This window comes from Pimephales promelas, chromosome 14 (genome assembly GCF_988280905.1).
Source record: "Pimephales promelas chromosome 14, fPimPro1.hap1.1, whole genome shotgun sequence".
NCBI lineage: Eukaryota > Metazoa > Chordata > Actinopteri > Cypriniformes > Leuciscidae > Pimephales > Pimephales promelas.
The window spans coordinates 12,817,864-12,840,409 of record NC_142782.1 but is presented as its reverse complement, the minus strand read 5'-3'; the positions used below and the strand labels follow the sequence as shown (position 1 = coordinate 12,840,409).

The following is a 22,546-nucleotide window of genomic DNA, read 5'->3' as shown; positions in this document are numbered from 1 at the left end:
TCTCTCTCTCTCTATCTATCTATCTATATACACTCTTAGAAAAAAAGGGTTCATTGGGGTTCTATATATGAAGCATAGGGTTCTTTACTCAACTCCAAAGGAACTTTTAGGCTAAAAAATGTTCTATAATGACAAGAAAGAACCCTTTTGGCACAAAGGTTCTTTAAAGGCTATTATTCATTCATATATTACATTATTCTGCAACATTTTGTATTTGTAATTAAGTTATTGTTTATAAAACTGTTGTAGTAACTAAATATCAGATTTTAAGCATACTGATTTTTGGAGGATAAAAACTGAAATGTCACTCTTTGTGTGATATTGATTAATTACATTTTGTAACCCCCATTTCTTAAATTTTGTGATCATTCACATGCATTGCATTTTAGGGGTTCCAAATACGTAGCGCTTAAGAACCTTTTAAGTTTCTATATAGAACCTTTTCTTCTAAGAGTGTTATATATATATATATATATGTGTGTGTGTTTCAGTTAACATTAAACATCACTAATTCATAAAACAGTTTTTCTTTCATGGGCCACAGGGTCTTTTCTCACAGGGCCCTGGAAATACCAGAATTTGTAATTGACACCTTGTTCTTTAATCTTGACAAAGCCTGTGGTGAACATCGTCTTTCCCCTCTCTTGAGAGCAATGACTTTTGCTCTGATAGTTAACATGTTAAGATGTCTCTCAGCATGCTTCAGAGGGTACAAATCTATCCCAGAAACATGGAGAACTTCTGAGCATCAGCATACCAAAAGATGAAAAGAAATATATATATAAAAGGTGTGGAAACAGACCATAGGTAGATGGGTGAGTCATAGTGGGAACTTGGATAGAACAAGATCCTGTGGTTGAAATAAAAAAACAAAATGGCTTGTGTCATGTTTAATACATAGACATTCCAACAAGTAGTATTTAAATTAAAAAAGACACATGAGCAGGAAACCTTGCTTTCATAAAGTTATTATGAAACATGAGAATGCAAGAAAAAGAGAGGACGAGAGAGGTGTGGACGTGAAAAGGCGGAGAAGAAGTTAATGAAAAAGACGAGGAGGGGGTGAGGCGAAGGGAAAGAGAGAGTTCCTGTGAGAAAATTCACTAGACACAAGTTATTTAATCATTGTGCTCTGCTTAACAATAATGTGCGTTAAATTCAAAGTCTGGGTCAGAGTGCTTTAATTTATGTGGTGGATCGATTCCTTTATGAGCTTTTCTGTCATTCTGCTTCAAATCTTCACAGCAAAAAAACACCTGGATCTGCTCAAATGCATCTAATTGAGGATTGTAATCTTCTCCTGCTGGATCCATGAGCCAGATGAACAACCCTACTCCACTTCACTTCTACACAACTAAGGTAGGATTGAAGGTCTTCAGTGGACCTTTCTAAAAGCTGGAAACACCTCTCTTATTGATGTGATTTTGAATATGCAAAAGACAAGCAGCACTCTTTTTACACATTATCATTTTCCAGAGTAAAAGTATTTAGACTTTGTTAAGATGATTCAGGGAGGATTCAATGGTAGTATTATATGCATTTCTTTACTCTAGGATGTCTAACATATCCTTAAAGATGCTTCTTTTGTAGAAATGTTCACATTCATTCATTTACGTCACCACATCCACTGATAGTACATCTGCTTGTGCTGCATTGTCAATAGAGATTCAGTTTACCTCCAATTCAGCGAAAACATATTTAAAAGGACAAAGCACACTTTATTAAAATTGAACAATTGAGGGTTTTTTCCCCCAAACGTTTGCATTGTGAGTGAATTTGTGTGAGTGTGTGTGTGTAGATTGTTGTTGTCAAAGTCATTTAATAGCTTGCACTCTAAAAAATGCTGGGTTGTTTCAACCCAAATTTGGGTCAAATATGAACAAACCCAAATGTTGGATTAAAAATGCAATTAAAAAAATATACAGTAAAAAAGTGTAAGTTGAAGTTGGGTTAAAATTTTAAATGACATTTTTAACCCAACATTTGGGTTTGTCCATATTTTATCCAAATTTGGGTTAAAACAACCCAGCATTGTTTAGAGTGTAAGATAAGTTCTCTTTTTTGTATTAATTGCCAGACACATGACTAGACTGTGAATACATTTCTGCAGATTAATCTTGATAAGGATTGAACACAAGTTATTGTTTAGTGTATGCTGGCTTTTAACTGCTTTTAAAAAAAAGGCTTTCAAAAGAAACTTAAAAAAAAAAATGGAACAGATGCAGAAATGTCAAAAGCATCAGGATCCAGTGCTGAAAGACAGAGAGAAAAAGAGAAAGAAAGAAAGTGTAATTTATTACTGTGATGTGAAGCTGAATTGTCAACATTGCCTTAGTCTTCAGTGTCACGTGGTTCTTCAAAAATCATAATAAAATGCTGATTAGCTGCTCAAGAAACATTTATTATTAATATCAATGTTGAAAACATTTGTGTAGTTTCTTTTTTGGTAAATAGAAAGTTCAAAAGAAACACATTTATTTGAAATATAATCTTTTGAAACATCATAAATGTCTTTACTGTCACTTTTGATCACTTTTAGTGTTCTTTGCTCATCACTATAGGGGAAGAATGTGTGTGTTCTCATGCTGCTGTGTGTTCCCCTCTCCATGATGGACATCCCTGGTCCTTGCAAACATGCTATAACCATGGACCACTTGCTTCAACTAAAACAACTGGTGAGGATACACACATCTCAATAAAGCTTCAAGGGGTCATTCTTTGATTTTTGCAAATGTTTTTTGGCAGCTCAAAGCCTAGTAATATTTCCTAACTTTTCGTCTCATATCGTTTTACTCTTCAGATCAGTAACCAGTTGCGGACTGGCTGTTTAATCACATATTCATTTATTGAGAGAAAACACCTGGTAAGAGCATCTTTAAAACATTGTCTTGCTCCACTTTTGAAACAATGTTTAAAAACAGGTGTGTTCTCTTTCCATAATTCTATTCCAAAATCTTCCGTTTCGAATCTGCCCTTGGAAATGCAGCAAAGTTGGAGGCGTGTTTTAGATTAGATGCTCACTCCAAAGTGCCATCACTCATAGATGAGATTTCCATTGTGGCATCCATGACATGGTTGTAATCAGCATGCATTTTGATGTAGATCTTTGATGTATCTGTTGGTGCAACAGTCTTTTTATTCTGTAGACAGTTCAAACTTCTGAACTTTGGTTTAGTTTTTTCGATATTCAATAAGACTATAAGTAATACGAGTTACATAATCAGATAACTATTTTCAAGTAAAGAAACATTAATTTTACATTGACAACAAAATATCCGAGTTACTTTTTGAAAGGTTTGTTTGAGCTGGCACGGATGATAAGAAACAAGAAGAAATACATTTAGTACAGTTTTTAAACATTTGTAACAAACTGATCGTTGTACAGCCGAGTTAGAACGCCTGTTCTAATTTACCTTTTTTAAATGGTTGAAAACAGATTCCATGGAACGTACTGCAAGTTCAAAATCTCCTTCCGTGTATTTCACACAAAACATACACACAAACAATAATACCATATACCACAACAATAAAGCCCGTTGTATGAGAGCAAGTGTGTGTGTGTGCATAAGTCCAAAGGCAATGTCTATAGTCCCGTGTGTGTGTGTGTGTGTGTGTGTGTGAGTGTGTGTTAAGATCAGCCTCACCAGAAGGAATGTCAACAACGTGAGCGTGATCAAAAGCGGGGATGACAGGCTTAAGTCCTCGAAAAGTAATCCTGACAACGAGCCAATAGAAGTTCTCCACTGAGGAACGGCGATTCGGCGCTTCTAAGACAATCAATCCCGGGAAAATCCACATAAACACCGGCCGGTTTTGTGAATGAGAAGACGCTTCCCCTGAACATTAGTTTTCCGGTTCCTTTTATGGCAAACTAAAAGTCTTTTCCTGTTTACCTGTGACCAACGCCCATGTGACAAACGTCATCACATGTTCAAGCGCGCACAGACCTTGGGATGCAAAGACGGGGCCAAGATGGCGCGGTGTTAGGTGGACACGTTGTTGAACGTCTCGTCAGGAAATTTTGAAATAGGACGATTATAGCCATTACTATAATTTGACAGTTACTATTTATGAACGAGTAAGTAATTACCTTCTTCATTTTAACCTCCTTGCCTCAATTCATCTATGGGAAAAAAGAAAAATAGGCAAACTTCGAACGTGACAGCACGCGGGCCCATGTCAACTACAGAGCCGACTCAATTTGCTGAAGGGAGCGATAGCGTCGTTTCCTCTGTGGATGTGATTTCATCGGATATTGTTGCTGATGAACACAACTGGTTCGATTCGCGCCCAGATTTGAATGATCTTCTTGCTACTCCTCTGCCTGATACTCCCTTAAAACCTCCAACAAAAAAGACAAAACGGGTAAGCATGGAATGTGACGACTCATCAGCAGAAATTCTGGCGGCCATCCGTGAGCTTTCTGGCAAATATGAAGAGATGTTACAGAAAATTTCTGCCATTGACACAAGGACTGAATCTACGGCTAAGCGGATTGAGGCAATGTCGTCAGTTGTGACTCAACTTGTTGCTGAGGTTGCAACGCACAAGGAATCTCTGAAAGTTGTGGCAACGGAGATTCATGAGCTTCAAAAGATGAATAAAACCATGAAGGAAGAGGTGGGTGAATGTAAGCGTTACAGCTGGAGATGGACTTTAAAGTTACATGGCGTGAGAGAAAAGGATGGTGAGGATGTCCGGAAACTTGCAATCGATGTCCTTAGCAATGTAGTTCCTGGGATCAGTGATAACCTTGAGGAGGCCGTCGACATTGCACATCGTCTTGGCCAGAGAAGAAATGACGGTTCCCACAGATCAATCATTATACTGTTTGCTCTGCGTCGTATTCGTGACACCGTTTGGCATTCTGCTAGAGGCTGCAAATTTCTTTTCGAGAATAAGTTGCGACTCACGGAAGCACTTTCACCAGAGGATAGGGCCGCCAGAGAAAAACTTTGGCCTCTCGTTAAAAAAGCCAGGGATGAAGGAAAGAAAGCCTCCTTTCGCGGTGCATTTGCCTTAATCGACGGGAAAAGATTCAACTTCTCTGATGTAAAATAGACCTGTTCGGTTCTGTGGTGCGGATATCTTTTTCCTCGTTGAAAAGGAAATAAGACTGGTTCCTTTCATCCATAGACAACGCATTTTGGGAAACTAGGTTTTGTTATTTCCCCGATCGAACCGCAAACTCTGCTATGTAAGTTGATAAAGATTGACAATGTTCAGTTCGATCGTTCAATCTATTATCTATTGACAGCGTTTTTTTGTTTGTTTGTTTTGACTAACGTTATCTAACGCTTGCGCTGACAAGCAAGGAGGTTGAGTGATTATACTCTAATGTTCGTGAATTAATTTTGGTTATATATTGTTCCTTTTTCAAAATAGATTTGTGTGATTTTTTTCAGACAAGAGGTAGCCTACTAAACTTTTTCTTTGTACGATGGATTTTAAGTTTCATTCTTTTTCTGTTGTATCCTTGAATGTGAGGGGTTTACGTGACGCTGTAAAGAGGAAAGCTGTTTTTTTATTTTGTAAAAGCAGTGAGTCAGATATAATTTTTCTTCAGGAAACGCATTCAAGTGATATGGATGTAAAATTTTGGAAAAATCAGTGGGGAAATGCAATTTATTGCAGCCATGGCTCTAATCATTCTGCTGGAGTTTCAATTTTGTTGCACAAATTTAAAGGGCACATACTAGAAGTTAAATCTTCTGATGTAGGGAGATGGATTATTTTAGCGATTAAGCAGGATAATTCAATCTTTATTATTTGTAATATTTATGGTTTCAATTCCCGATCTGCCAACAGGTCTCTCTTCTCTCAGATAACCTCAGAATTGAATGAAGTACTTATCAAGTACCCAGATTCTTTTGTGATTTTAGGTGGGGATTTAAATGAATGTGTGGATGACTCCTTGGACCGACTTCCTCCCAGAAATAACGATAGCCAGCAGTTAAATATTAACATTTTATCATTATGCTCGAAATTTTCTCTTACAGATACATGGCGTTTCTTTCACCCTGATTTGCAGGAATTTACTTGGTCAAATAGAAGTAAGTCTTCCCAATCGAGAATCGACCTCTTCCTGATCTCTTCATCAGCTCTTCAATTTGTAAAAGATATTTCTCATTCTTTCGCTCCCCTCTCAGACCATAAGGTAATTAGACTAAAATTGTGTAGTAACACTGGAAAAACCTCAAGTTTGCGCGGTTATTGGAAATTTAATAACTCTCTCCTTAAGGATACGGCCTTTAATGATGGCATTAAGAACTTATTTTCTGATATATTCTCTGAAAATTTCACTGACGGTTATAAAACAAAATGGGAATTTTTTAAATATAAAGCTAGGCAGATTGCCATCAGAAGAAGCAAAGAGCTAAAATCCTCTAAAAATAAAAAAATATTTGAACTCCTAAATAAAATAAACACATTATTGCAAAAAACATTAACTCAGGAGGAAGAGTTAATTTTAAGAGATTTAAATTTACAAATCAATCAAGCTTATTTGGATTTAGCTAGAGGGATTTTTATTAGATCCAAAGCCAAATGGTTAGAAGAAGGAGAGACTAACTCCAGTTACTTTTTTGCATTAGAGAAGAGGAATTGCAGGAGAAATTCATTAACAGCTCTAAATATTAATGGCGTCAAATGCAATGATCCAAACTTAATTTCTAAGTTTATCACAAACTTTTATGACAAACTTTATGCTTCCGAATTTAATTCAGATAATTGTGATACTTTTGTCGAAACTATAAAAAACTATATTCCAACTATTGATAATGATTTTAAAGATCTTTGTGAGTCAACTTTGACAATTGGCGAAGTTAAATCTGCTCTTTTCTCTATGAAGAAAGGGAAATCCCCTGGTGTTGATGGTTTTTCCGTTGAATTTTACCTCCATTTCTGGGACTTAATAAAATCCCCATTACTTTGCATGTATAAAGAATGCATTGCTCAGAAAGAAATGACTACTTCAATGAAGCAGGGGATAATCTCCCTTATTCCAAAACCTGAAAAAGACTCTCTCTTAATTGATAATTGGCGACCAATAACACTCTTAACTATTGATTACAAGATATTGGCCCTGGTGTATGCTAATAGGTTGAAATTTAAGCTTGACCAAATTATTGCAGAGACACAGTCAGGATTTGTCAAAGGTAGACATATCAGCAATAATATAAGACTTATTTTAGATTTGTTGGATTACTCTGAATTTGTACACTCTGAAGCCATTATTCTTTTCTTAGACTTTTATAAGGCCTTTGATACCATTGAGCATGAATTTCTTCTGCAATCTCTCAAACTGTTTGGTTTTGGGGAATCCTTTGTTAATGTAATTAAAATGTTTTATAAAGAAATTAGTAGTTCAGTCATAGTTAATATGAACACCTCCCAAAGATTTGTTATAAAGCGTGGTGTCAGACAGGGTTGCCCAATTTCCCCCTTTTTATTTATTTTGGTTACTGAGCTATTATCACTGAGTATTATGCACAATCAGAACTTGAAAGGTATTTCCATTTTTGACAGGGAAATTAAAATCTCACAGCTGGCTGATGACACCACTCTTTTTTTACACGATAAAACTCAACTCTCCAGTGCCATTCAGATAGTTAGAAATTTTTCATCTGCGTCTGGGTTAAGGTTAAATATGTCGAAGTGTGAAATAATGTCATTGCATAAATGCGATGACGCGTCATTTGAGGGTATTCCAGTTAAAGACACAATTAAGTATTTAGGTATTCACTTAACAAAAAATTTAGTAGACAGACAACAACTTAATTTTTCTAGTAGAATTAAAAAAACCCAAAATATTTTTAATCTTTGGCTACAAAGAGACCTAACTCTGTATGGGAGGGTTCTCTTGTCTAAAGCGGAAGGTCTCTCTCGCTTTGTGTATCCATCACTTTCTTTATTTGTGAATGACTGCACTGCTAAAGGTGTTAATAAAATTTTTCTTGATTTTATATGGAAAAACAGGTCTCATAAACTTAAAAAAGAAGTGATTTCCAATTGTAGAAGTGATGGGGGACTAGAAGTGCTAAATTTTCACAACGTTATTAATGTGTTTAAAATCAATTGGATTAGAAGATGTCTACTAAATTCAAATTCTATTTGGTTTTTCATTCCTAATTTCATCTTTAATAAAATTGGAGGCCTCACTTTTATCTTAAAATGTAATTATATGTATAATAAACTCCCGGTTAAACTATCTAAATTTCATCAGCAAGCTCTTCTTGCATGGAAACTGTGTTACATCCACAATTTCTCCCCACATAAATCTCTTCTGTGGAATAATATGAATATAACTGTTAGAAACAAATCTCTCTTTTTCTCTAATTGGTTTAATAGAGGTCTAATTCATTTAATTTCTTTATTTGACAATTCTGGTAACTTTTTATCTTATGAACGCTTCATGACTATCCATGACTTTCCTATTCCTTTTAGAGAATACAATACTGTGCTTAAAGCTATTCCTACAGGTCTAGTGCAACTGATTAAGAGCCACTTATTATACAACCAAAATAATATGATGGATTCGTCTTTGTTACTGGATGGCATTAGCATTTATGATAAGAAATGCAATAATAAACATATTCGCCAGATTTTTCAAAAAAGAGATCTAATTTGCCCTAGAGGCAGATCCCATTGGGCTGCCGCTATTGGCAATATCGAATGGAGAAAAGCGTGGTTATTACCGCATAAATATTTTATTCCTAACAAGACCAAAGAAGTCCACTTTAAAATATTACATAAGATATATCCTGTTAATGCAACGGTGTCCAAATATATTGATATTTCCAGTACCTGTTCGTTTTGCGGTGACGAAGATGAAACTTTAATACACTTATTTTTTTCTTGCAAATTGGTTCAGAAATTTTGGTCTAGTATGTTTTCTCATTTAAATAAAACCCCCATCCATGCACATTCCTTTAATTTGAAAGATATTATTAGTTATTATACTGATGCCCACACATCCAAAGAATACATTTTTAATTTTTTTATTTTATTTGGTAAATTTTTCATCCATAAACAGAAATTTATGGGATCACTCCCTATTTTCTCACATTTTTTGGTTGAAGTAGACTCACTGCTTAAATCTTTTAATTTATCTAGCAATAAAAAATGTAATAGATTCCTGAAAATATATGAACAATTATTTTGTATTGGATCTGATAGTTAAGATTAAACAGCTTTATATCATACATTGCTTATTCTATTTGTATTATTATTTTTTATTTTTTTATTTTATGTTTTATAATTGTGTAATGTAATATAATTATTTTTATGGCACTTGATTTGGAACTATTCTGTATAATTTGTCTTTGCTTTACCTCTTTTATGTTCTCCTGAATGTATTTGTAAATGTATATGTTTCTTCAATAAAAAAAAAAAAAAAAAAAAAAAAAAAAAAAAAAAAAACCTTGGGATGCAAATACAGTACAAGGCATTCAGAGTAAAGAGTAAAGTAGAAAAAGTTAGGAAATTCCAGTGACTAAACATTAAATAATAGTCACTAACCTCATCTAAACTTTCCTCCAATGTGGCCACGCTAAACATTAAAAGCAACAAAGTTAATCTTTTTGAACATTAGTTAATAAAAGCATTGTTAGCACATCATTTTTTTTTACATTGCACACATTAGTCCATAGAATAATAGTCTTAACATATACATTCTAAACGTTCAATGTTCAAATGTTGAGGACTTTTTATAATAAACGTCCAACCCTAACCCTAACTATATGTAACATTTAAATAAATTAAAGCTCTCACTGTGTTCATACAGGTTTTAACTTTTACTTTTTGTACATGCATGTAATTACAGCAGTAATTAATTTTATTTTACATGCATAATAATGTCATTTCAAAAATGAATTACAGCTGTAATTACATGCAGGTAGTTTAATAAGTTACTTTATAAAGTTAGTACACATCGCTTACAGGCAGGAGCCATTGGAAAACAGTCTCGACCAGTCGAAACACGAACACCGTGGTAAATGAGCTGGTCAATTGGAATCACGTTTATGAAGTCTAATTACATGGAAATACATTAATTATATCTGTCTGTTAAAATATACGGGTGACTAACTACAAGGGAAGAAGGGGTCCAATGCTTTCATATGAGATTCCAAATCACAGTTTGGCTCACTTTGCACGGTGTTCGTGGTTCGGCTGGTCGAGACTGTTTTCCAAGATGGCTCCTTCCAGCATACGCAAAGTGTATTGTCTTTATAAAGTGTCTTCTTAGTAAACTCTGTACATTAACAAAGTTTTCAATGCTTCGGTGTGCATGTAGGGACCCTCATTATGTAACACAGTCTCATCCCAAGACGTCATATAACTGTCAACATACGTCAACATCCGCCGTTTTAGGGTACCCTTTAACGTCAGTATACATGACGATCCCGGGACGTCATACAACTGACGCTTTACTTTTAACGTCAGTTTGGTGACGGGGTAGGTTTAGGTCTGGGGTAGGGTTAGGATCCGATAACGGACTGAACAAATAAATAATGCTCAACTGAGACATTCACGCTTTTGAAAATAAATGACCTCTTTACTAGCATTAGGATCCTTAAGAAGGTAATGACATTTTTAGTCCAGTAATCCTGAATCACTCCTCTCTCCTCGTTATCTCACTAACACGCCAGTGGGCGGGGCCAAAGTTGCAATGATGAAGTAGGTGTTGATCCTCTTCTACAGAGCATGGTCATGTGATGAGCCTTTATACACAGTAGTTCTGTTGTGTTTGTTTTATGTTTGTTCTGAGAATAGACATGACTTTGTTTTCTTCATTAGAATTCCTACTCAACTTGCAACATACTAAAACATCATTTGGAGGGAATAAAAACTATATTAAGGCGATTCTTAGATGGCACTCTATTTGTTAGTCTTGTGCATTAAACTAACTAACCCTTAAAGTGCACATGCTAATGTGCCAGATTTTATTCTCCAGTTGTCCCCAACCTGTTTCTTACTCATTCTCCTTCTTTGTTTTTTTAGAGCGTCATGTGTTATGTGAAGGCTACTTTGCCAAGGGTGCTTGAACTGTTCAACATCCACTTCAAATATGTGCGGGGCTCAGGAAGTGCTCAAGCAGTGGTCTCCATTCAGAACCTCATTCTCAACATCTACTCCCAACACTGCATACCTTTACTGAATGAAGAACTGGAGGTGTTTGCACTCACACACACACACATATCTTGATCTCACATATATAGTGAAATTGAACCTCGTTGTAAAGTGTTACCAGTATACTTTTAAAAAGATACGCAGCATTGCATAGTTAAAATGACCAAAGATGAGTACAGAGCCTACAAAAACAAGAAAAAAAAATATAGAAATATGTTCTTGTTTTCATAGAAGGGAGAACATTTATCTCAATTACAAGCACAACAGAACCTAATGTACACATATCGACATATTTTTTACATGAACAAGCTTTAGCTGGGTCAAACTGCTCAATCAGGAAACATCAGCTTATTTTTATTGGCCTATTTTGTTGTCAATAAGAAATTTTAAAATATCTATTTAACTCTGTATAGCCAATGGTTACTACAGACACATGTTTGATTCAATTTTATATATTTTTTTTTACTGGGGAATTTTTTTTCACTTTAAGAACGTCAAGTTTGACAGCATGTATATCGTAGCAGCAGCACAGTCACTTCAGAACACGCAACACACCAACGCATTCTCATCGCAAGGCGTCATATACGACGCTTTTGCCAAAGCGTTAATATAACACGCACAGAGTATGGGTAGGTTTAGGTCTGGGGTAAGGTTAGGGTTAGACCACTAGGAGGCGCCTTCTGGGCCATAAATATATGCGTCTCATTTTGACGCTAAAGGGTGCCATGTGCGTTGGATGTCAACGCTTTGGCAAAAGCGTTGTATATGACGCCTTGGGATGAGAACGGGCTGGACACACACACGGCAAACTGATTTTAAAATTTTTGAAATGTGAAGATTACTTTTTGTTTTGTAAATTTTAGTTATACAGTATACAGTAGATAAGACGTGTTTAGATGCTTCAATCTTCGTGAAGTTTCGTGCTCAGGCCAGCGCAGTCTCATCCCAAGACGTCATATAACTGACGTCTTGGGACGTCTTTTGACCATACGTCAACATCCGCCTTTTTAAAACGTCGTCAACAGGCTCTGTGGCGCTGTGGCAGACGGCTGCCTCTCCAGTAGCTCCTCAGTTTTTAGCTCTTTTAGCTCTTTTTAGCGCTTTATATTTACTTTTTTCCTTATTTATTTATTTATTTATTCATTTTTAATTTCTCGCGAAGAAAGTGCTCTATTTATCCTATGGATATTTCCGATCTTAAAATGCATCCAGGAGTTAGCTTTCTCACTCACTCAAGGGAGGAATTGCTGGCTCTGCGCACGAAAGGACGAGCCGGGATACGGCACTCTATACCGGCGGAACTGAGGAGGAGACCCAGGGGCTGCAAGGCCGGGGCTAAGCTAAAGGCCGAGCAAGTGGAGAATCGGAAGCGCTATAAGCCATCGATTCCCTCCGTAATCATGGGGAACGTGAACTCGCTGCCAAATAAAATCGACGAGCTGTCCGCGTTGAACAATCAGCGGATTTACCGTGAGATCAGCTTGTTCATCTTCACGGAGACATGGCTAAACCATCTTGTACCAGATGCTAATGTGGACCTGCTTGGATTCGCTGCTGTGAGAGCTGATAGAGACACACAGGCAAGTGGAAAAAGCAAAGGTGGAGGACTCATTATGTATGTTAACAACCGCTGGTGTAACCCAGGACATATTTCCGTAAAAACATCCTCATGCTGCCGGGATCTCGAGCTGCTAGCCGTTAGCCTGCGGCCATATTATCTGCCGAGGGAGTTCAGTCATGTGATCACGCTCTGTGTTTACATCCCTCCGAGAGCGGACGCAGACGCTGCTTGTGAGAAGATCCACTCCGTCACAGCGGTGCTGCAGACACAGCACCCTGAGGCCTTTATGATCATCTCAGGGGATTTTAATCACGTAACTTTGGACTCTACTTTGGCTGTTTTTCACCAGGTTGTAGATTGTCCAACAAGAAACAACAGGACTATTGATCTCATGTATGCTAATGTGAGGAATGCATACAGAGCGACCCCCCTTCCCCCATTGGGGAAGTCTGATCACAACCTGGTTTATCTACAGCCACTATACACTCCCATGGTCCAAAAACAACCAGTGACAACTCGTACTAGCAGGAGGTGGACCCCTGAGATTGAAAGTGCCCTGAGAGACTGCTACAACATTACAGACTGGGATGTGTTGATCGACTCGCACGGAGAGGACATAGAGGGGATGACACATTGTCTGACGGACTACCTGAACTTCTGTGCAGACGTGGTCTCCCCCATCAAGACTGTCCGTTGTTACCCTAATAACAAGCCATGGGTAACACGAGAGGTCAAGGCTGTCCTTAACAGGAAGAAGGCTGCCTTCAGGAGCGGGGACAGGGAGGCCATGAGGACAGCACAACGGGAGGTGAAACATTGTGTGAAGGAAGCTAAGGACAATTACAGGAGGAAAGTGGAGGAGAAATTGAGGGAGAACAACATGAGGGAGGTCTGGGATGGCGTGAGGACTATCACGGGTCATAACACAAAGACAAAAACTATGGGAGGGACAATGGAGATGGCCAATGAGCTGAATGACTTCTTTAATAGGTTTAACCAGCTCATGCCCTTGTCCCCCCAACCCTCACCCTCACCCCCACCACAGCAATGTCTTCTTCCCCCTACACACTTCTCCCCTGATACCACTATACCCCAGTCTACACACCTCCCCTCCGACTTTGCAATACCTTCCTCCTTTACACATTTTTCTACTAACACCACATCACCCCCACCCTTATCAGTACAATCCCCGCCTCACATCACCACAGACCAGGTCAGGGAACAGCTGAGGAGGCTCCGGCCCAGGAAGGCAGCAGGCCCGGATAAAGTGTGTCCGAGACTGCTGAAGACCTGTGCTGCTGAGCTGGGGGAGCCGCTCCAGCGGATCTTCAACCTCAGCCTACAGCTAGGGAGAGTGCCTACCCTCTGGAAGACATCCTGCATCGTTCCAGTTCCCAAGAAGAACAGGCCAAGCGAGCTGAATGACTTTCGACCGGTGGCACTCACTTCACACCTGATGAAGACATTTGAGCGGCTCCTCCTCAGCCTCCTCAGACCCCAGGTGCAGCACGCCGAGGATCGCCTGCAGTTTGCATACCGGCCAAAGGTTGGTGTGGAGGATGCCATCCTTTACATGTTACATCGGATCCACTCCCATCTGGATAAGGGGAAAGGCACAGTGAGGATACTTTTTTTGGACTTCTCCAGTGCCTTCAACACCATCCAGCCACCCATACTTCGGGACAAACTGATCAGGATGGGAGTGGACCACTTTCTGGTAGACTGGATCAGAGATTACCTCACGGACAGGCCACAGTATGTCAGGCTGAAGGACATCATGTCTGACACCGTGGTCAGTAGCACTGGAGCCCCTCAGGGCACAGTGCTGGCCCCTCTTCTCTTCACCCTGTACACCTCGGACTTTTGTTACAACTCGGAGCTGTGTCATATACAGAGGTATGCAGATGACACAGCCATTGTTGGGTGCATTAAGGGTGATAGGGAGGAGGAGTATAGGAGTCTGGTGGGGGACTTTGCTCTCTGGTGTCGCACTAACTGCCTACAGCTCAACACCACTAAGACAAAGGAGCTGGTCGTTGACTTTGGGAGGTCCAGATCAGATCCGCAACCGGTCCTGCTGGAAGGAGTTGAGGTGCAGGCAGTCAAATCATACAAATACCTCGGATTGTGGCTGGATAACAAACTGGACTGGACAACACACACAAGCCATCTGTACAGGAAGACACAGAGCAGGCTGTATTTCCTGAGGAGACTACGCTCTTTTAACATCTGCAGCAAATTGCTGTGTATGTTTTATCAGTCTGTAGTTACCAGTGTCCTCTTCTACACTGTGGTGTGTTGGGGGGGCAGCATATCCAAGAAGGACACCAATAGGCTGGATAAACTGATCAGGCGGGCCGGCTCTGTGATCGGCATGAAACTGGATTCAATGGTGATGGTGGCAGAGAGAAGGATACTGGACAAACTGCTGGACATTATTAATAATGCCAGCCACCCCCTGCACACCATCATCAGTAACCAGAGGAGCCGGTTCAGTGGACGGCTGCTCCTTCCCAAGTGCCGGACAAACAGACTGAAGGACTCTTTTGTTCCTCATGCCATCAGACTCTACAACTCCTCATTAGGGGGGAGGAGGAAATAGGGTAGAGAGGACGATAGGACAATATATATAAATATATATATATCTATCTGGACTTGCATTAATGCCTGGTCACTTTACTTTAGCGCTCTAGCACTTTAATACTGGACTCAATACTTACACTTTTTTATGGTCTTTTTTTTTTTGTTGATTTTGTTGTTTGTACTGTCTTCTGTTTATTCTCCTTCTCTTTTCTTGCTAAAACTGCTGCTGGAATTTTCAATTTCCTTTTGGGAGTCATCCCTAAGGATTAATAAAGATAAGTCTAAGTCTAAGTCTAAGTTAGATGACGTTGTCGGATCCTAACCCTACCCCAGACCTAAACCTACCCCATCACCTAACCGACGTTAAAGGTAAAGTGTCAGTTGTATGACGGCCTGGGATCGTCATGTAACCGACGTTTAGGGGTACCCTAAAAAGGCGGATGTTGACGTATGGTCAAAATACGTCCCAAGACGTCAGTTATATGACTTCTTGGGATGAGACTGTGTTACTCAGGCTCACCTTGTTCGGCTGAGACGGGGGACGTGGAGAAAGGAGGAGGTGGGTGTGCAGCAGCCGCTGAGGCTGTGAGATGTTATTGTTGGATGTAAATCATAATTCAGTACAAGCTAGCTAGAAAAAAGCAGACCATGTAGCAACAAAAATAAGTAACTCTGAAAGTTTTGTAATACAGGAATAGGGCAAACTACCTTTCTTTTTGAAAATCTGTAGAACTGTCGACTTCGGCACTCTCTGTCTTCTTTTTCCTTCTTTTCTTTTCTTTTCTGATGCCCTGACTTTTGATGTGACATGCCTGCGTGTGTTACTGTCAGTACAGCATCATAGCAAGTGCAATATGCAAGAGACGCTACACACGCGATTGTAGCTTGTACAGCAAAGGTGGAATGAACCATTTGGGGGGTGGGGGGGGGTGTCTGAAACCGTAAATACATGATCTATATATATATATATATATATATATATGAAGAGTTCAGATGCAAAAGCCTCTAAATGCCATTTGAAATTTTCTTCTTTAATGATGATTTTTGCCAAACTTGTATATTTAAGTTCAGTAGATTCACGTAAGTATCAATTGATAGGTAATTATCATTGGCATTTAAGTGAAATCACTGAACTTAAATATACAAGCTTGATAAAAATGATCATTCTAGAAGAAAATTTCAAATGGCACTTAGAGGCTTTTGCATCTGAACTCTTCATATATTAAATCTATGGTCAAAACGAACAAAATACACATTTAAGGCATGAGGGGGCCTACTGTAGCACATTTAAAGTATGTATAAAAAAAAGAGAAAAGAAATAGGAAAATAAAAAAGAATCATCCTAACCTTCCACCCCTTTACGGCGCCCTTGCGCTTCAGAGCCAAGAGTGTCTCTTCACACCACAGGCATCTCTGACTTCGCTCTACGAGATGAGCCACTCCCTCCAGCACGCATTTTCCGTTGATGAAGTGTGCCTGGAATTCGGGCCGGCCTACTCTCATGTGATCCTGAGACCCCGGCCTGGATATGTGCCCAAGGTTCCTACCACTCCCTTCCGGGACCAGGTGGTGAACCTGCAAGCGCTGCCCCTGGAGGAGGCAGACCCAGCCTTGGCACTGCTCTGTCCAGTACACGCTTCTGTAGACAGAACGCAGTGTTTCAGGACCTCAGACCAGCTCTTTGTCTGTTATGGTGGGAAGCTGAAGGGAAAGGCTCTCCAACCAAAGGCTGTCCCACTGGATAGTGGACACCATTGCTTTGGCATGCACGCAGCAAGATCGACTGTGCCCCCTCTGTGTGACCGCCCTCTCTAGCCTCGCTAACAGACATCTGCAGACCCAATACATTCGCCAGATTCTTCAATCTCTGAGTGTAGCCTGTGTTCTCTCATGTACTCGCTTCAACCAGCTAGTACCGGACTGATCAGGTGTCTTCGCTTGCTTGCCATTCCACTCTTTGGACTGGAAATGTGCAAAATTCTCCACAGGTGAGCTTCCCCAAAAGCCCCGAGTTCCTCCAGCACTCCTGACGTCGGCGCCAGTGTCCATTACCTGTGCGTCGGCTAGGTGTCTCCCGTGTGCATGGTCCCTTCACTGAAAGACCCACACATGTGTATTTCCACTGTTAGCCTCTCTGAGCATGTGTCTTTCACCTGGTAAGCCACCTTGCCATCCCTGGGGTTGAAATATCCCACCTGCGGCTGGACACCCCAGTGTTCTCCATATGCACCCCTCTGCATATGGAGAACACTTTTCTTCCTTCCTGGAACCCTTCCACTGCACACAAGATTTATGATAGTGGCAAAAGGTTCTTTGGATCATTACAATATTCTTTACAACACATGAAGTGTTCAACACATCACTACAAAAAACCTTTTAGAACCTTTTATTTATGATGTAGTTAACATATTTCACAGCTCTCTGGAATGCTCCATTCTGATTGGTTCATCGCTGCGTTCAGAGGTCTGATATTTTCTTTTACTCACCATACGTCAGTCACCCATCTGGTAACTGAAACTGTCATCTCTTAAAGCCCATCATGGACTCTCACTTCATACAAATGCAACTGGCAGCATCTCAATTCTGTTATTGACTGACGTGTAAATGACTCTTTTTTGTATATTATTGTGCTACTTAGTTGCAGTGTTCGTCTTGCTCAAATATCAGCATGGTAGCAATTTTGAAATGAAATTGTTATTGAACTGTTGTCTAAAAATCAAAAAGTAACTTGCAATTTAGGTTCAGATGAAATAATTCCAAGGGAAGCCACATGACTTTTTTAAGGAATCAGATGAATCAATGATTCAATGGTCCATTTGTTCCTAAATGAATCAACCGTTTTGAAAGAATCGGTTAAATGATTGATTTAATGACTCACATATTGAGACAGAGACTCGCTTTGTCACCAACTTAGTTACAAGTACAGTATATATGTAAAATGTAATATTTCTTTTTTTAAAATAGTATATTTGAAACAATATTATGTATGCAATTTTAATTACACAGATCCATTCATGCAACCTCTGAGTTGCATTAAAGGGTTTGTTCACCCAAAAAATGTAAATTCCGTCAGTTCTGTCACCCTTATGTCGTTCCAAATCTGTAAGACTTTCGTTCATCTTCAGAACACAAATTAAGATGTTTTCTATTAAATCCAAGAGCTTTCTGATCCCGCCATTGACAGTAACATTCATTTGACTCTCCAGTGGTTAAAGTGTAATGTTATGAATCGACGAGAATAGGCCTACTTATTTGTGCGCAAAAGAAATAAATAAAAATAAAGACTTTATTCATCGATTTCTTCTCTTCTGTGTCAGATCTCCTACGCTTACTATTTACTTTAGGCTACTTTTTTTTATCAACTTTATTAGCTCACAAGGGGCAATTAGTTAAGAGCATGCATAAGTACATAACACAGATCACACACGTTTCTCACAACATACAAGCAGTCAACTATGTGTATCGTGATGGATTATTATTTCGCTAGTTAAAAATGTATTAGTAACTTACAATATTGCTCTAAGCTTGTGCATGTGCAGCCCGTTCTCATCCTTTAACGTCATATAGAACGCTATATGACAAAACGGCGCTATACTACGCACATGGCACCCTTTATCGTTAATATAACACGCGAACCCAAGACGTTATAAATCCTTTAGCGTGAATATGACACGCACACCCTACCCCACACCTAAACTTCGCCCTCACAGCGCGTGTTATATTAACGATAACGATATATTAACGATGTGCGTAGTATAGCGCCGTTGTGTCATATAGCGTTCTATATGACGTTGAAGGATGAGAATGCGTTGGCATGTGACAGTGATTCAAGCACATATGTCAGTCGGCATCTAACGTCAAGTTCGTAAAGAGCTTTAATTCAGTCCATTTTACAATCTGATTTTGGCCGCCTATCAGTTTCTCAGATGGGTCAAACCTAAGATATTACCTCAGAACTTCAAGTAAATTAATTAGAAATCCACGCTTATTCAAGGGTGTGCATCTATTGCATGGACGGAGAGAACGCACTGAAATCATCATACATCCATTAGTGCATGCGAGGCAACTGGAAATACAGAGCTGGTCGTTCTCTCCATACTCAACACGACGGAATCCGACGGCGTGCACAGGCGAAGGTGTAATAAATGTATTAAATTGTATGAAATAATCCCGGAAAAAAGCACAAACACAGCTGAGGGTGACGCTAACAGACAACAGACTAACGACTAGCAGTGACACAGCAGCGGAAATCCACCTGTCACTCAAGTGGCCACGCCCTTAATTATGCAGAATTTTAAGAATTAAATATAATTTAAACAGATGAGTTGTAAAAAAAATCACCCCCCTCACAGTTGTCATGAAGGGCAAAATTAGCACATAGACCAAAACAACTATTTGCCACCATGCTGTAAACATGTTTTTTTTTTTTTTTCAGCACAGTCTCATCCCAAGAAGTCATATAACTGACGTCTTGGGACGTCTTTTGACTATACAGCAATATCCACCTTTTTAGGGCCCCCTTAAACATCGGTTATATGACTTCTTGGGATGAGACTGCGCTGTTTTTTCTGCTGTGAAGTTAGACATTTTAACTTTGGAGAGATACAGACTTGACTTGCTTTTGCGGTCAGCCTCAAGTGGCCACTCGATGAATTGCAGTTTAATTCACTTCCGTGTTGGCTTCAAGAGAGAGACGGGGAGGTTTCCCCTTGGTTGTAAACAAAGTGCAGGACTTCCATTTTCAACACCAGAATGCCACCACACTATTGGCCGACGCTGATCACATGAGCACCACGACACAGGGGCTGGCCAATAGTGTGGTGGCATTCGGAAGCACTGCACTGTTTACACTATGTCTACAGCGTAGTAGAATGAAGTGGAAGATATTGTTGAAGTCATTATTTCTGGGGGTTACATTTGAACTACTGGAGTCACATATTATATGGGGTCTTTAAAACCTTTCTGGGCCTTGAAAGTTGCAATGACGTTGCTGTCTATGGAGGGATCAGAAAGCTCTTGGATTTCATAAAAATATATCTTAATTTCTGTTCCGAAGATGAATGAAGGTCTGGAACAACATGAGGGTGAGTAATTAATGACAGAATGTTTTGGGTGAACCAAACCTTTAATAACTGTCTGTTTTCCTTTACTTAATAAATGATATAAAATAAGGCTATTGTTCATTGCATTAACAATTGTTAATGTATATAATCTTCATGTAAAGTGTTATCCACTTTTTACAGGAATCCAACATTAAAAATCTATCGGTAGGCTGTAGAAATGAACATTTACCAAGCAAGGTTAAAAATGTGGGGTTACACTTTAAGGTATCGTTGTTACAATGTAATCATGCATTTAAATACAGTGTAATAATTATTAACTACATAAACTTATAGGGTTAGATTTAGGATTGGGGTTTGGTTTAGGGTTAGTTGCACGTAATTATACTAAATATATTTATTACTACAGTAACTGTAACATGCAACAAGGACACTGTGAAAAAAAAGTATTGTTCACAGGTAGTTAATTTTGCCCATTGCATTAACTAATTTTTAGCATCTTATTGTAAAGTGTTAGATTGCAAGACAGAGCATCTTGAAGGCCTACATTTCAATTGGCAGTCTGATATGGCAGGTTTGATTGATTTTGGTCGGCACTATTGGAATTGCATAAATTCGCAGAAGCATATGGAGCTAGGATTGTGTCTTCAAGACACACTTTAAGAGTGTTTGCATGTCACATATACTTTAGGCTTTTGTGAAACCACAAACAGATTTGATATGCTCAGGGGTCACATTTCAGAAGTAGCAGTCTGGATGGAGTTGGTTGTGTTTTCTATATTATGTTGCGATATGAAAGACTGAAACTGATCCACTCTTTGATGAAATGTATCCATATCTTTGATCAAATCTGCACTCCTCATAGGTTCTTGTCATGAGAGCTCCAGTAAAAACCTTAAAAGTCCTGGCAATGTAAAGATTTCTGAGGATATATTTGTATCTTCTTATAGCTTACAAAGCTAGTTGAGCATTGTTTATTGGTTTACTTACAACCCTCACATTTGTAGTCATTTTCATTTATTTAAAAAAGTATTTCTTCAAATCCACATAAGAATTTTTCCATCTGGCTTCTGGTGTCGTGTATCATCAGTGCGTGAGAAATGTGGTTTCAAGTACAAAAAGTAAAACGAAGTCATGCTGTCTCTCATGTTATAGTTGTAATGTGAAAAAGGCATATTTACAGCCTCTGAACCTGCTTTCAACCAATTTTTTTTTTCTTTTCAAAGAAGCTTTTAGTGATTTATTGACAATGTCATTACTAACTGAAATTACATGCACTAATGTGGCATGAGGCAAAAACTCTTTCAGCACCCTCTTCATTCAAATATTATCTCTCATGGCATGAAGAAACCATGTGGATAATGGGATCCATTCAATATACTTAATGAAACAGTTATCTCTAGTTTTGCTGAAGAAAACCAATTTGAAAAACGTCTTTGACTTGACCAAGCAAGACTTGACTTACCTTGTGTGAGCTGTCTTCTATGTATATATATATATATATATATATATATATATATATATATATATGATAAAATATATTTCACTTAAAAAAAAATGAATCTGTTCGACATTTACCCACCCATGTTGATCTGAAGCTTTTGTGGAAGACAATACAATGCTTTTTCCCATGCACTTTCAACATCCAAGCTTTAAAAAGATCACACACATAAACACCATAAAAGTAGTCGATAAGACTCAAGATATATCAAGGATGCCAATATATTTACCGTCATATCCATCATGAAAAAGAATTACACATTAGCATAGTCTTAAAAAGAGTACTTACTGATGTTCAAACTGAATGTAATATTTTTAGACACTTAAATATTATTGTTTCACTCATATTAAAATCAGTTAGGTGAATCATTTTTTTAAACACTTAACAACATTTTTATTGGTAATCTCATAATTACTTCTACTATTTATTGAAATATTTGACTTTGAAACTTTATTGCTGAATGTGCTGAAATATAATTCAGTGTAATTTATATTAAAGTATTTCAATAAGTGCACGTTTATTTAAAATATGAACTTTACATGTGTTTAATTCGGTAGTCAACACATCAAAATAAGTGTACTTTAAAGCAGGACAAAAAATATTTAAACATAATGGTTTTAATTTGACATGAAGAGTATTAAGTGTGTTAAAAAAAACTGTCATGAAAGTGAATACTCTTTTTTCATAGATTTTTTAAAGTACACTACAAGT

The 22,546-nt window shown here is 38.5% G+C and overlaps 1 protein-coding gene across 1 annotated transcript in view; it reads left to right on the top strand.

The window, feature by feature from the left end:
- The first annotated feature begins 980 nt into the window (after positions 1–980).
- The window catches only part of csf1b (colony stimulating factor 1b (macrophage)), a 30,563-nt gene continuing 8,997 nt past the window's right edge, over positions 981–22,546 (top strand). Inside the window, exons 1-5 of the mRNA XM_039681858.2 lie at positions 981–1,090; positions 1,246–1,359; positions 2,562–2,675; positions 2,801–2,863; positions 11,002–11,172. Coding sequence (XP_039537792.2) covers positions 1,312–1,359; positions 2,562–2,675; positions 2,801–2,863; positions 11,002–11,172 — 396 coding nt within the window. The 5' untranslated portion in view covers positions 981–1,090; positions 1,246–1,311. The remainder of the gene's footprint in view (positions 1,091–1,245; positions 1,360–2,561; positions 2,676–2,800; positions 2,864–11,001; positions 11,173–22,546) is intronic.